Source organism: Macaca mulatta, chromosome 11 (genome assembly GCF_049350105.2).
Source record: "Macaca mulatta isolate MMU2019108-1 chromosome 11, T2T-MMU8v2.0, whole genome shotgun sequence".
In the NCBI taxonomy this organism is placed as follows: domain Eukaryota; kingdom Metazoa; phylum Chordata; class Mammalia; order Primates; family Cercopithecidae; genus Macaca; species Macaca mulatta.
In genome coordinates this window covers 123,356,522-123,371,167 of record NC_133416.1, presented here as the reverse complement: position 1 = coordinate 123,371,167, position 14,646 = coordinate 123,356,522, and the positions used below count along the sequence as shown (strand labels likewise).

The 14,646-nt window shown below is 35.7% G+C and overlaps 1 protein-coding gene across 4 annotated transcripts in view; it reads left to right on the top strand.

Moving 5' to 3' along the window:
• MED13L (mediator complex subunit 13L) overlaps positions 1 to 14,646 on the top strand; it is a 319,067-nt gene that overhangs the window by 157,797 nt on the left and 146,624 nt on the right. For 3 of the 4 annotated variants that reach the window (NM_001261532.1, XM_077952955.1, XM_015152845.3), the window contains 1 exon segment: positions 7,890 to 7,974. The exons of the other annotated variant lie outside the window; for it this stretch is intronic. In NM_001261532.1, coding sequence (NP_001248461.1) covers positions 7,890 to 7,974 — 85 coding nt within the window. 4 annotated transcript variants of the gene reach the window in all.

Genomic DNA, 14,646 nt, shown 5'->3' with positions numbered 1-14,646 from the left:
AGAGAATCAGTATTTTTAGTTTCCATTAGGGGTGATTATGTTTGATCCCAACCGGGACTCTTAGTGATAAGGAAGAAGCCCAACACTGAGTGACAAAAGTGTGCCGGATGTCTCTTACTTTGTCTCACAGTGTTGTGGTGAGTAGTCTCCCCTCCTCCCCATTTATATGTAGTGCCTAATTCAAAGCTTGGCACATAAAATAAAATAAGAACGATTGTTTTCTGGATAGAAAACCAACCTTGATTATATGTTATTTAATTGTTAATTTAAAATATAAGACATTTTATGCTTAGTAACTGTTCTGCAAAGTATTCAGAATAGTTTTTGCCTCCCAGTGGTTTGCACGTACATGTATTAGCTTTTTGAGAGCATTCCTGGTTCCTAGCCTGGTGCTTGACACGTAACACGGTCAAGAACTGTTGTCTAGTTAATTTTGATCAAATTATCTGTTATTAGATTCCAAGCATGTCTTTGCAGATTTAACTTATTTTGAAATTTTAGAGATTTATTGAAACATATAATGCTGCTCCTATATTTTTGGAAACTCTGATCATGAGAAAAAAAGGGATGGTCTGATTTACATTCTGTTTGACAAATGTGTTTGTTAGTAGATTGAAAGAGGCAGCAAATTAATGCATTATCCTTAATTTCATAGCCTAAATTGATAGTATTTATTAGAGTGGTTATTGGCTTATGATAATTTTGTTTATAATCAGTTGATTACTCTTGAATCTTTAGTATGTAATTTTGAGTACCGTATATAAGACATAGGAAATTTAAATCCAAACACTGTATACTTTTAAAATTATCTCTACTGATTTATATTTAAATTTTGTTAACTTATAATTTATAATTTTCTATTGTTTTCTAAGCTTTAGTATACTTTCCCTAGAAAGGGCTTAATGTAGTATGATTTGTTTTATTTTGTGTTACTACTTTCCTATTTTATATTAACTTAGTGGCCAAACTTTGTGTTAATTTATATGTTATATATTTATAGAATATAAAGGAACAGATGAGAATGACCGTAAAATTATTTTTCAAAATAATTTTTAGCATTTAAAAAATAAAAATTTTGACTGGGTGCAGTGGCTCACACCTGTAATCCCAGCACTTTGGGAGTCTGAGCTCAGGGGTTCAAGAGCAGCCTGGGCCTGGGCAACATGGTAAGACCCCATCTCTACAAAAAAATAAAAAAGTAACTGGACATGGTGGCCTATGCCTGTAACTCCCAGCAAGTTGGGAGACTGAGGTAGGAGGATTGCTTGAGGCTGGGAGGTCGAGGCTTCAGTGAGCTGTTATCATATAACTGCACTCTAGCCTGGGTGAAAGACCTAGACCCTGTCTCAAAAAATTAAAAAATTGCCTTAAGGTGTTTATATTTTGTTACATTTGCATCATATACAGTATTTGATATGAAGTAAAGAATGTAACTGTGGTACGTTGGGCTCTAGGAACAGTTACTTCAGTCTGAATTTCCTTGTTAATTGCTCAACCTTTTTTTTTTTTTTTTTTTTGCTTTTAATACTTTATGAATGCAGGTTAATCACAGAAATACCAAGTCTTTTGGATTTAAAAAAAAATGCTTTTTATATATAAATTTAGAGTAGGAGTCCTTTTGATTACATGCTGTTCTCATTTTCAACACTAAGAAAACAAAGAGGTCAATATTAGCATATTCATGATGGTTTAAGTCTAGAAACTTGGCCCAATAGTAAAATGAGTTTTCATAATTTAGAACAGTAAAAGATTGTGAGTAAAGTTTACCATATTTAGTAAATAATACATGATTTAGTAAATAATATTTCTACAAGTTTGCACAAATGTATGCAGGTGTGTAACTACCGCTATAATCAAGATACAGAGTGGTTCTTTCACCCCTGAAATTTCCAGTGTCCCTTTGGTATCAACCTGTCTCACCACCTCCATCCCTGGAAACCATTGAAAAGTTTACAGTACCTTACGTTTGCCTTTTGCGAGAATGTTGTATGAATGAATCATACAACATATAGTCTTTTGAGTATGGCTTCTTTTTACTTAGAATAATGAGATTCATGCATATTTTTTCTTTTATTGGAAGTTCCTTTTTATTTCTGGGTAGTAGCCCATTGTATAGATATTTCATTGTTTTTCCCCCTGTTGAGAGACATTTGGATGGTTTCCAGGTTTTGGCATTTGCAAATACAACTACTATAAACATTTGCTGTAGTTTAAGTGTTTTGTGTTGTGAGAGTACAGTAGGAGAAAGAGTTTGTTTTTTCCTATAACCTTTACATCCTCCAAACTTGAGTATATACCTAGAAGGATGTAAGGTTCTAGGGAAAAACAACCTCTTTTTCTCCTACTGTACTCGCACAACACAAAACACTTCTGTGACCAAATGTTGCAGAGGTGGAGAGCCAGGGGTTTCCCCTGCATCAGGTAATCAGTCAGTTCTGCAGGGGGCACTACCTGGGTGTCCTCTAATTCAATTCAATTCTGACACTGTCTACCTGGAGATAGCATCCCATCTTACGGGTTGAGGGCTTAGTCCCACAGGACTGTGGGACTTCAGATGCCAGGAGTAAGTCTGGACTTCCAAAGATTCTGACCAATTGACTGTAAATCTGGGGTTCCTACAACCCCCTCCTTGGGTTCTGTTAATTTGCTAGAATGGCTCACAGAACTCAGGGGAAAATTTTACTTAAGTTTACTGGTTTATTACACAGGGTACAGAAAACAGCCAAATGGAAGAGACGCATAGGGCAGGGTATGTAGGGAGGGGCAGGAGCTTCCATGCCTTCTCTGAGTGCGCCACCCTCCAAGAACCTCCATGTGACCAGTTATTTTGAAGCTGTCAGAACTCAGCCTTTTTGGGTTTTTATGAAAGCTTCATTATATAATCATGTAGGCTTGATTCATTAAATCATTGTTAATTGTCCATTAGTGATCAACTGAACTTTCAGCCTTTTCCCTAGAGGTCAGGGTGGGGGTTGGGGAATAGGGAGCTGAGATAGAAAGTTCTAACCCTCTGGTCACATGATTATTTCCCTGATAATCAGCCCTCATCCTGAGGCTAGCTAGGCCCCCTGTCATTTCTTTAGCCACTAGTGTACAAAAAACATTCTTAGCACTCTAGAGGTTTCAAGGATTTTAGGAGCTATATGTCAGGAAACAGGACCAAATATATATTTCACAATATTACAAAGGGATATTGCTGGGTTGTATGGTAAGTGTATGTTTAACTTTACAAAATATTGCCAAAGGCACCTTTTCCAAAGTGGCTGTGCTGTTTTTGCATTCCAGCCAGCAGAATATGACAGTTCTGGCTACTGTATTCTATATGTTAATCAGCACGTAGAATTGTCAGTTTTTCTTTTAAGCCATTTTAATGGATAATGATATCACATTGTGATTTTAATTTACATTTCCTTAATGACTAATGAGGTGTTGAGCACTTTTTCATATACTTATTTGCCATTCATCTAGTGTCTTATTTGGTGAACCGTCTGTTCAAATCTTTTGCCCATTTAAAAATTGTGGTTTTTTTTGGTAGTTAAGTTTTGAGATTAAAAAAAAAAGTAACGTATTCTGAATACAAGTCCTTGTCAGATATGTGATTTGTAACTGTTTATTCCCCATCTGTGGCATGTCTTTTCCATAGCTTAACATAACTTTCCCATATTTTTTGAAGAGCCGAAGTTCTTCATTTTGATGAAACTCTGTTTATCAGTTTTTCTTTTATGGATCATGCTTTTGGTGTCATATCTAATAAATTTTTGTCTACCCTAAGCTCCCAAAATTTATCTCCTATGTATTTTAGAAATATCAGATTTAGGTTTTGTGTTCAGGTCTGTGATCTCATTTTGAGTTACTTTTTCTGTGTAATTTGAGGTTCTTTTTCATTTCTTCCTTTACTGAATTGACTGAATTGCCTTGGCACCTTTGTTGAATTAAAAAAATGAATTTGTGGCTCAATTCCTGAACTCAGTTCTATTGATGTATATCCTTTCTACAGTACTGTGCTGGCTTGCTTACTCCATCCTAATTCATAATAAACCTAGAACTGGATTGATGTAAGTACTTCTGTATTTTTCTTTTACCACATTGTTCTGGTGATTCTAGTTCCTTTATCTTTTCATATAAATATATAGACTTAGCTAGTCTATTTCTATAAAACATTCTGCAGGGATTTTTTATTGGAATTGAGTTGGTTCTATAGATTGGTTTGAGAAGAATTGGCATCAAGAATTTTTCTAGTTTGTGGTCAATTTATCTTTTTTATTTCTTTTGTTAGTGTTGTAGTTTCAGCATATTTTGTAAGATTTATACCCAAAGATTTTATGGGTTTTGGTGCTACTGTAAATGGTACTTTAAAAAATTTCAGTTTCTAATTACTGATTCCTAAATATAGAAATGTGATTGTTTTTTGTCTATTGACCTTGTATTCAGTGATTTGGCTAAACTCTGTTTTAGTTCTAGTAGATTTTTTCTGTTGATTCTTTAGGATTTTCTAATAGACAGTCATGTCATATGTAAATAGAGACAATTATTTCTTCCGTTCCAATCTGTATGCCTGTTGTTTCTTTTTCTTGCCCTATTGTATTGGATGAAATTCAAGTATACTGTGGGATAGGAATAATGAGAGCAGATATCCTTACCGTTCATTCAGTCTTTTGCCACTAAGTATGATGTTAATTGTAGGTTTTGGTTAATTACTCTCTTAAGTGTTTTTTTGGTGGTTGTTGTTCTTTTTTTGAAGAAATAAGTCTATTCTAGGTTCTATTTTAAAATTGTAGAAATCAGCATTAAATTTTAATGATATATTAAAATCGTGTCAGCCATACAGCAATTGTGATAAAGTTGACATTGCCTGTGCATGCTCATTGTTCAGTGTTCCACAGTGCATGCCTGGAGAGCTGTAACACCTCAGTATTTCATTTGACAAAGTATTTGAGAATGATTTCAGAGAGTTTGCTGTTGGTAAACTTTCCTTTGACATCCTCTGACAAGGTCAAGGTAACACCAACATTAAAACTTGCAAAATGATGATATCATGAGGAAGGAATTAGATGTGAATATGAGATATTAAGACAAGTAATCTGGTTTCTTCACCAAGTCAACTGCATGTTTTAAAAAAAGGAAATGGGCAGTACTTGATCAAAGAAAACTTAAGAGATAATTGGCAGACCTTGCTTAGAATATGATTTGATGCACACTGAAGTATTTAAGAGTGGGATTTGCCATAAAGTATATCAAAATAATCAAAAAGGGTGGTTGTAGCAGGAGACATAATGTTGATAATTTGGCTTAGGGATTTATTGGGACTAGTTATTCTATTTTTATCTCCCTTCTTTCTCTCTCTCCCCCCTTCTCTCTCCCTCTTCCCCTCCCCTCTCCCCCCCACTCCCCTCTCCCTCTTCTCCCCTTCCTCCCCCACTCTCTTTCTCCCTCCCTCCTTCCTTTTTATTTATTTATTTTTGAGACAGCCTTTCACTCTGTCACGCAGGCTGGAGTGCAGTGGTGGCATGATCATGGCTCATCGCAGCCTTGACCCTGCTGGGCTCAAGCAATCCTCCCACCTCAGCCTGCAGAGTACTTGGGACAACAGGTGTGCACCAGTACACCTGGCCAATTTTTAATTTTTTTTTTGTAGAGGCAGGAATTGGCTGTATTGCCCAGGCTGGTCTTGATCTCCTGAGCTCAAGCAATCCTTCTGCCTCGGCCTCGCAAAATGTTGGGATTACAGTTGTGAGCCACCACATCCAGCCCCCTATTTTAAAGTATATTTGAAGATTTTAATATCAGAAGTTTAAAACAGTGGGCTGAATAGGTGTCACCAGTGGAAGAAAACTCTGGAAATAAAAGTGGCACACTCTTCACAAATGCTGCATCACCAGCACTCTTTATGGCACAGAGAATGATTATGTAGGAAAATACTGCACCAGTGACTGGGTTGAAGAGTGATTCAGAAGAGGTAGACTTGGAATATTGATGTAGTTTTAGGAATTTTTTTTTTTTTTTTTTTTTTTTTTTTTTTTTTTTTGAGACGGAATCTCGCTCTGTCGCCCAGGCTGGAGTGCAGTGGCGCGATCTCGGCTCACTGCAAGCTCCGCCTCCCGGGTTCACGCCATTCTCCTGCCTCAGCCTCCTGAGTAGTTGGGACTACAGGCGCCCACAACCGCGCCCGGCTAATTTTTTGTATTTTTAGTAGAGGCGGGGTTTCACCGTGGTCTCGATCTCCTGACCTTGTGATCCGCCCGTCTCGGCCTCCCAAAGTGCTGGGATTACAGGCATGAGCCACCGCGCCCGGCCAAGGAATTTTTAACTAATTTATTTTGCTTATATGATCTGTTTTATGTATGCATAATAGTGGAATATGATGAATAGGACTCAATAAGTTTAAAGGAGCTCTTTGAATAATTGGAAAGTGAAAATTGTAAGTGTTAGGAATGATGTTATAGTTTGTCACCTTCCCCTCTTCTCCTGGTGGTTTGCAAAATAATGGTGTATCTTAAACTTGATGGTGCCTCAGGGTCAGTGAAATACATTCGGAAAGAAAAGCAAATTAATGTGGGGTGTTCTTTTTATTGAGATAGTAACTCTCTTTCAAACCCAGAAAAGTTCTACCCAAAGGATAAATGTGTCAGAGGGAACATAGATTCATGATACCTGCAGAGCATTGTTGGAAATTTCGGAATGTTTTGTCTTGAGCAAAGACTCCCAGTTGTTAGCAGGAATGTTTTTCTCTTTGCTGTACTTTATTTCTCTTGCTATAAATAACATAACTGTTTTAGACAGAGATTGCTTTGGGAAAATTTGGTAAATCAGGATTAGCCACATAGGCAGGAAGACAAAAAGTTATTTGACATAACCAAGAAAAAAAAATTCAGCTTTGTAATTTTCAGAAAGTCTAATAGATAAAAGGCCGAATGTAGTTTTTCAAATGCTGTCTGATTTGAGAATATGGAGATGCATTTTGGTATGTCTGCTGGTGTGGTAAAAGCATTAAATATGCCTTGTGGATATAATGTGTGTTTTAATTCTGTCAGAATTTTCTCCTCTGAGTGCTTTTGTCAAGATAACAAGTAAAGAGAGGAAATTTTTCTTCTGTAAATGTTTTCATCCTTCCAATTTTTTGCTATCTTGCATTGAACTGGTGTAATTTAAAAGGAAATTAATTGTCTTTTAGGACATTTTGTATCTTTATATATTTATGAAAATAAAAGTAATTTTAGGAATGCATGGGGCATTGTTAAGACGTTGGATTCTTTTGGTGTTGGAGTTACTTGTTGCTCAGTGTTGAAATTTCAGAGGCAAACAAGATACTTCACAAAATGTCAAACAATAACAAAATTATAAATTTAGGAAATAAATTTGATATTCTGGGAAGATGTGATTTCCTGACAGTCTCTAAAATCATGTCCTTTAGACCTTCAAAACATGTAAAGACATTTGTGTCAATCTGACACTTCTGGAATTTTTTCCTTTTGATTTTCCCTCTATAAAACATTTTATAACTTTACTATTGATTTGTAACATTCTTTTTTACCTTTAAATAGAACTTTAACAAAATTAGTCTTTGTGATACTCTTAAGTAGATTACTTTGAGAATTTTAAATGATTTTAAACTTTCAAGAAGCAGATTGTAAAGACATTTATGGGAGGAGTGTTGCACCATGCCTCATATTTCAGACTTTAAAACCAAGACACATTACTCTTTTTTGTACATAAGTATTTTATAACTTTGGGCAAATACTTAAATTCCACTCTCTGTTTCAGTGTGAGATTATTTAAGTCATTTAAATTAACTCATGAACTTTGCTTTAGAAAAATGTTTCAAAAGTTTCTTTTTATTTGGATGTCCTTTTTACTGTTTTGTTTTTTTCTTTTTTCTTTATTTTTTTCAGTTGTGGAAGAAGGACTCTGGGAAAATGGCCTTTCCTATGAATGTAGGACGCTGCTCTTCAAAGCGATCCACAATCTGTTAGAAAGGTAAGAGAAGGAACAGCAGACAGTGGTTTGCAGACAACCAAGTATATTGCTAGATACTGACAGTTTCCTGTAATTTTCAAAAACTTTTCACTTGCAGTGATTTATTACTAGTATGAAAATTAAATTATATAAATCTTTAGTTTCTCTTTCTATTGATATAATTTGAAATTTAGAGAAGTTTTGGGAATGGTACAAAGAACTCCCATATTCCCTGCCCTTTAACGGTACTTTTTATTTTCAAAATGTATTCCCTAAACCATTTGTATATTTGTAAGCTCAAGCTTGATGTTCTTTTTTACCGTTAAGTATTTGGTGTATATTTCCTAAGGACAAAGGTATGTTAGTACAGTACGATAATAAAAATTAGGAAATTTAACATTGATAAAATGCCATTATCTAACCCCTAGTTCAATTCAGATGTCATCAGTTGTCCCAGGTACATCCATTATAGCTTAACCCCCTAAGATTCAATCCTTGATCATACATTATATTTAGTTTTCATGTCTCTTTAAATCCAGAACAGTTCCTTAGCCTTTTTTTTCTTTCTTGACATCGATATTTTTGATGAGTTCAAACCTTATATTGATTTTCAGTTGTAGATAGTTTTCTCATGCTTAAATTCAGGTTATGCTTTTTATTAGTAGTAGGAATACCATAGAAGTTATGTTGTATTTTCAGTAGGCTCATATCATCAGTGTCCCATTATTAGTGATGTTAACATGTTCTGTCACTTGACTGAGGTAATGTTCTGTCAAGTTTCTCCGCTATAAACTAGTAAGTATTTTGTTAACTATTATTTTTGTCAATTTTGTTATTTGTAATTAATAAGTAATTTGTGGCCAGATACAATGAGATTGTGTAATTATTCTATTTCTCATCAAATTTTCATTTATTTGTTTTAGCCTATATTGGTAGTCCTTGCTTAAATCATTTATTACCATTATGGTTGTAATGTTAATTTTCAAATGCCACCACTCTTTCTACTTTTATTAGTCAGCATCCTGTTGTAAGGAAGAACTTTTTCATTTTCTTCCATTTTATTTCCCTATTTATTTATCTTGCTATGTAAATTGGAACCCATGGGTTGTTATTTTATTCAATGGATTATAGTTGATTTTTACCATCATTTATTTTGGTGCTTAAATTCTTCCAGGTTTGGTCAGAGGAAGCCTCTTTGTCATGGCTCACTCCTATGTCCTTTTGACACGATCCCATCCTTGGAGCATCCCCTTACTTTCTGGCATAAGGATATGTTCCAGGCTCTGAATAGTATTTTGAGGGGAGAAGTAGCTGACAAAGAATGGGTTCATTAAGAGCTTGTATGAGAAAAACTTTTTACTTCTCTTCCTGAATCTATATGTAGTACTTTTAGGTAATCAAAGCTGAAAGGACTTCCAGTTTCTTATCCAAGCTGTTTGCTAGGGTGGTTACCGCTATAATATAACTGCTTAGGATACTTGAGCTACAGTTGATATGTTATTTCAGTTGCTCAGAAAGACTTTTCTCACCGAAGATTCCTCTATTTCTCATTCTCAACTATAGCTTCTCTGAGTACTCCTCCAAATCTGTGATTTGGAGTAGACATAGAAATCATCTGTTACTAAGGCATAGTATGAATGTGGAACCATTGATTTAAGAGTTGAGTACTCTTAAGTATTCGAAATAGTTGGTAATTCTGTCTCCCACTGTAGAACAAAAAAAGTACACACAAACTCTATCCAAGAAAATGTAGAAAACTTAATGTTGCCATAATCCTGTACCAGAATAAAGCTCTTGATATCTCTGCAATAATTAACACACCTTTAAGCACAATTCTTTTTATACAAAGTTATAAGGTATGTGGAACAAAGTATATTTTAAAATTGTAGCTCACTGTGTGTTTTTTTAAATATCAAGATTTATTCCTTTCAGAAGCATACGAACAAATGCGAAGATGAATTATATTCTTTTAAGTTTTGTACTGGCAATGGTAGCATGTTTCTTTGTTGAAAGACAATTAGAAGAGCAGAAAAACTGGGAGGGAGGGGAAATGCAGGTAATTCATTTATTTTTAGCTCATGAATTCAGAATTTTTGTTGGAAATTGAAGTCAGGTCAAATTAAACTTTATTATTTATAAGAAAATTGTCGGCCTGGGCAACATGGTGAGACCATGCCTCTACAAAAATTTTAAAAGTTAGCCAAGCATGATGGTGTGCGCCTCTGGTCCCAGCTGCTTGTGAGGTTGAGGTGGGAAGATTGCTTGAGCCCAGGAGGTTGAGGCTGCAGTGAGCTGTGTTCATTCCACCACACTCTAGCCTGGGTAACAGAGTGAGACCCTGTGTCAAACAAACAAACAAACAAAGACAGGAAATTAATTATGACATATAAAGTTTGGGATAGTTCTAAAGAATATTAGTATTCCTTGGCTTTATTTCAGGGTCTGTTTCTTGGACAGTTACCCTAATCTCACTAAGCCTTAGTTAACATATAATAATTAAGTACAGGACACCATGTACTGTGAGCTTTTGCTGGATAATAAATATATATCATGTGTGCCACATAATGCCTCCCATACTGTTAATGCCAGTAACTATTTTCACTGTAAATTTATTTTACATACTTTGATTTGTATTCTTTCAAATTTCATTAAAGTAGTTCCAGAATGCTCTATTTGAACCCTCCTACAGGAGCTAATTTTCAAACAAATAAAACATCTTTTCTTTTAGGAAATAATGATCAAACAAACCATCTTTGTACAGTTTGTATGGATGACTTCAGATTCTTCTGAAAAATGGTACTAATCCTGTTGTTCTTTAAGATAATTTTCTCTTATCAAACTTAGTGTAGCTTTGTTCTGTGAATGAAAATTACCCTGCTTATGAGATAGGAAAGCAAATTTAAATAATTGTTGTTGGCTCCGTTTATTCATTGTCAATAGAAGTTGGAAGGACTAATATATGCTTGCTTATCTGTGGTGGTAGATATAATGAAAATTATGCACGGCTTCCGCCCCCCCCCCCTTTTTTTTATATAAAAGCTCAGCTATTGTTAGTGTTAGTGGTAGAATATATTTTATGTGTGGCCCACAACAATTCTTCCAGTGAGACCCAGGGAAGCCAAAGTATTGGATATCTGTACAACTGTTTATTGTAGTCTTTGAAAAATCTGTGTATAATATGAATTTATCGAGATACAGTTTACTATCTAATTCCTGGCAATTTTATGTTATGTCTTTTCATTTCTATTCAGATAAGATGTGGATATTGAGAGTTTCTGGCTTGAAAGCTACAACTGAGGGTTTTTGTTTGTTTGTTTGTTTTGAGACGGAGTCTCACTCTGTTGCCCAGACTGGAGTGCAGTGGCATGATCTTGGCTCACTGCAACCTCTGCCTCCCAGGTTCAAGCAATTCTCCTGCCTCAGCCTCCTGAGCAGCTGGGACTACAGGCGCGTGCCACCATGCCCAGCTAATTTTTGTATTTTTAGTATAGATGGGATTTTACCATATTGGCTAGGCTGGTCTCGAACTCCTGACCTTGTGATCCTCCCTCCTTGGCCCCCCAAAGTGCTGGGATTATAGGCATTAGCCACGGCGCCCAGCCGAACTGAGGTTATTAAAACAGATCATCAAGGACTTTATCACTTGGAGAGTGTTTGTGGATCCCCAGCCGTTTTTTCCTTAGTTCGCATGTTAACAGTTTGTATTGTGATCTATTATTTCTGCTTTTTATTTTTTAAGCCTAAGATAGGTTTAATTAAAAGGGAATTTCATTTACTACCTTGAGAATCTCTCACAGCTAAGCAGGAGCCATATAAATTGACCTTCTTTCCAAAAGGCTGCAATTTCTATTGTATACAGAATAATGTCGCTGAAGTGAGTTATTGAAAAATAATTTTACTATAGAAATTAAGGAAATTTCTCACAGATTAATACAATTTCATTTGTCATTGCTATTGATTGGTGCTGAGCTAATTTTATATTGATGCTGTGTAGAATATTTTAAATTCTACAGTAATGTGACTTCAAATATTTTCATCTTTCACTTACTCAGTTCTCCTGTAACTCTTCAGTGTTTGTTGAAACTATATTGTATATATCTGGCTAGGGTCATCAGTCCATTAAAAACACCGAAAAGGTCACTGCTACTTACTCAAGAGCATTTTCCATAAAGATATCAGACAGAAGAGAACATAGTTAGCTTTAATTTTATGTCTCTTTTTCGGGGTACATGTTTGTTTAAGTCCTTTTCTTCACTTCCTTCAGAGATAAGAGATATTTTGGGTCTCAGTTCTGCCAGTTAAGTGTGTGACACATGCCAGTGACTAAAGCCTGCTGAGCTCGTGTTCCTTCACCAGTAACATGGTGATGGAGGGGTTCTTTGGCTCAGCACAGTACCTTTCTCATTTTAAGAGCTCAATAAATGGTTAACTGCTGTTGATACTAGCTAACAGAAGTGTTGATACTACCTTTTCAGAGTTGGAGACAAACATTAAAAGTCACATAGTCCATTTACCCAGCTAATTCTGGAATCCCATTTGCCCAAGTAATTCTGGAATCCCTTTCTATAGTATCTTTTTTTTTTCCCCTCTTTTTTTTGAGACATAGTCTCGCTCTGTTCCCTGGGCTGGAGTCCAGTGGCGCGATCTTGGCTAACTGCAACCTCTGCCTCCCGGTTTCAAGCGATTCTCCTGCCTCATCCTCCCCAGTAGCTGGGATTACAGGTACCCACCACCACACCTGGCTAATTTTTGTATTTTTAGTAGAGATGGGGTATCACCATGTTGGCCAGGCTGGCCTTGAATTCCTGACCTCAAGTGATTTGCCCACCTCGGCCTCCCACACTGCTGGGACTATAGGCGTGAGCCACTGCACCTGGCGTTATATCTTTTTTACTGGATATATACTTTTTGTTAAGCACAGTTTCCCAAAGAGTTCTTTTTATCTTTAAAGAGTACTTAATATTAGAAAGTCTTACACTGAGCAGAAGTCCGTCTTCCTCTAACTTTCATTTCTTTGTTAACTCTGTTCTTTGGGATCATTTATAACGCAACCAGTTCTGCATCCATGTGATGGCCTTTTTGATATCTCGACCCTCCTGAATTTTTCTTTTTCTGTTTGTGGTTCTTAATATATAATGTTGAATTCCTCGCCTTTTCTTGCCTGCCTTCCAGATGTCCATCCAATTGGTCACATTCTCTTCATTTTGGCCTGCTTCAGGATACCATAAATGTTTTATGACGTATTCAGTCAGGTTAGGCTCAGTTATGCAGTAGTAACAGAAGACCTGAAAGATCTTACTAGCTCATCCAATAGAGGTTTATTTCGTGTTCATTGTGAGTAATTGATTATAGTACTATATCCTCTTCCTTCCGCAACTCATGTTGACAGGGCACCCTCCTGAGTAGGACTTGGTGGGTCCATGGTAGAGAGCACAGAGCAGTGGCGGAGCACATAGTCGCCCATTAATGCTTTTGCTTGGAAATGGTATGTCCCATTTCTGCTCACATTTCATTGGCCGAGACATTCAGCACCAAGCTTAAAATCTAATGCATGGCAAGGTATCATCTTTCAGTAGGAAGATACCGAAAGTACATGGCCAGGCTTGATATCAGTGGGACAGAAAGGGATAGCATTTATTTATATAGTATATACATTGGGATAGTGTACGTTTGGGAAAAGAATATATCTACCATACCTCTTAATTGAGTTATCTTCGCCTTCTGTTACTGTAATCTGTCTTTCAGACAGCTGGCCAGTTATGTTACTGAAACAGATACGTTTCTGAAACATACCTATGGCTATATTTATACCTGGTTTTTAAAACTGAGTCTTATTGACTTCTTTTTGTCATTTTTTAATTTGTAATTTGTCAGAATTTCAGTATCTGAGAGTATTTAGACATTCTGAATTTTATAGTTTTAGATCATGCAATTACGCTTGTTTTTCCTCTCTTTTGAGAAAGTAAATGTGCTTCCTATTTTCTTAATGATCACTTATCTTTTTTTTGTTTGAAAAATGCCCGGAATGATAAAATACCATTAATGTAGTTTTTACTTATGTAGAGTCTCTGCTAGTCCCCTCTACTTCTTTCTATCCTTCCCCCCTTTCTAATAATGCACCAGTTCAGACTGTTCTTCATCAGTCTTCAATTTAGGGAAATTTTGTTAGGTATTTATGATGAACTTCTCAAAGGTTACACTTTGTATTTTAAGTTCAGATTGCCTCACACTCCTTAGGGGAAAGTACTTTGGCTATCAATAGATGTTGGGAAGAAAAAATCTGCTGTCATTTTTCAAGGGTTTCTTCATTTGGCATTTTTAGTATTGCAGACCTAATGGCTGTTATTTTGTTAGGATAGTTAGTATAAGTTTTCATAATATACCATATCCTTTTCACCTAACTCTATCAAAATAAAATATTGGAGGTAAAAGGTTTTAAAAAGCCAGAAAATATGTGCAGTTCAAAAACTTCTGAAGAGTTTTTCTTAGTGCTTCAGTGATTTGTACCACATATGGGACTTAGGAAAGTCTTGCTTTTCTAGCTATGTAGAAATATTTAAAAGGTCTGACACGGTGCTGTCAAATTGGCATTATGTGCAGTAGTATACTTTAAATTTTCTTAACTTTTTAGAATAAAATATATAAGTTAATTTCAATAGAAAGCTCATTTTTTTTCCCTCTAAAATGCAAATG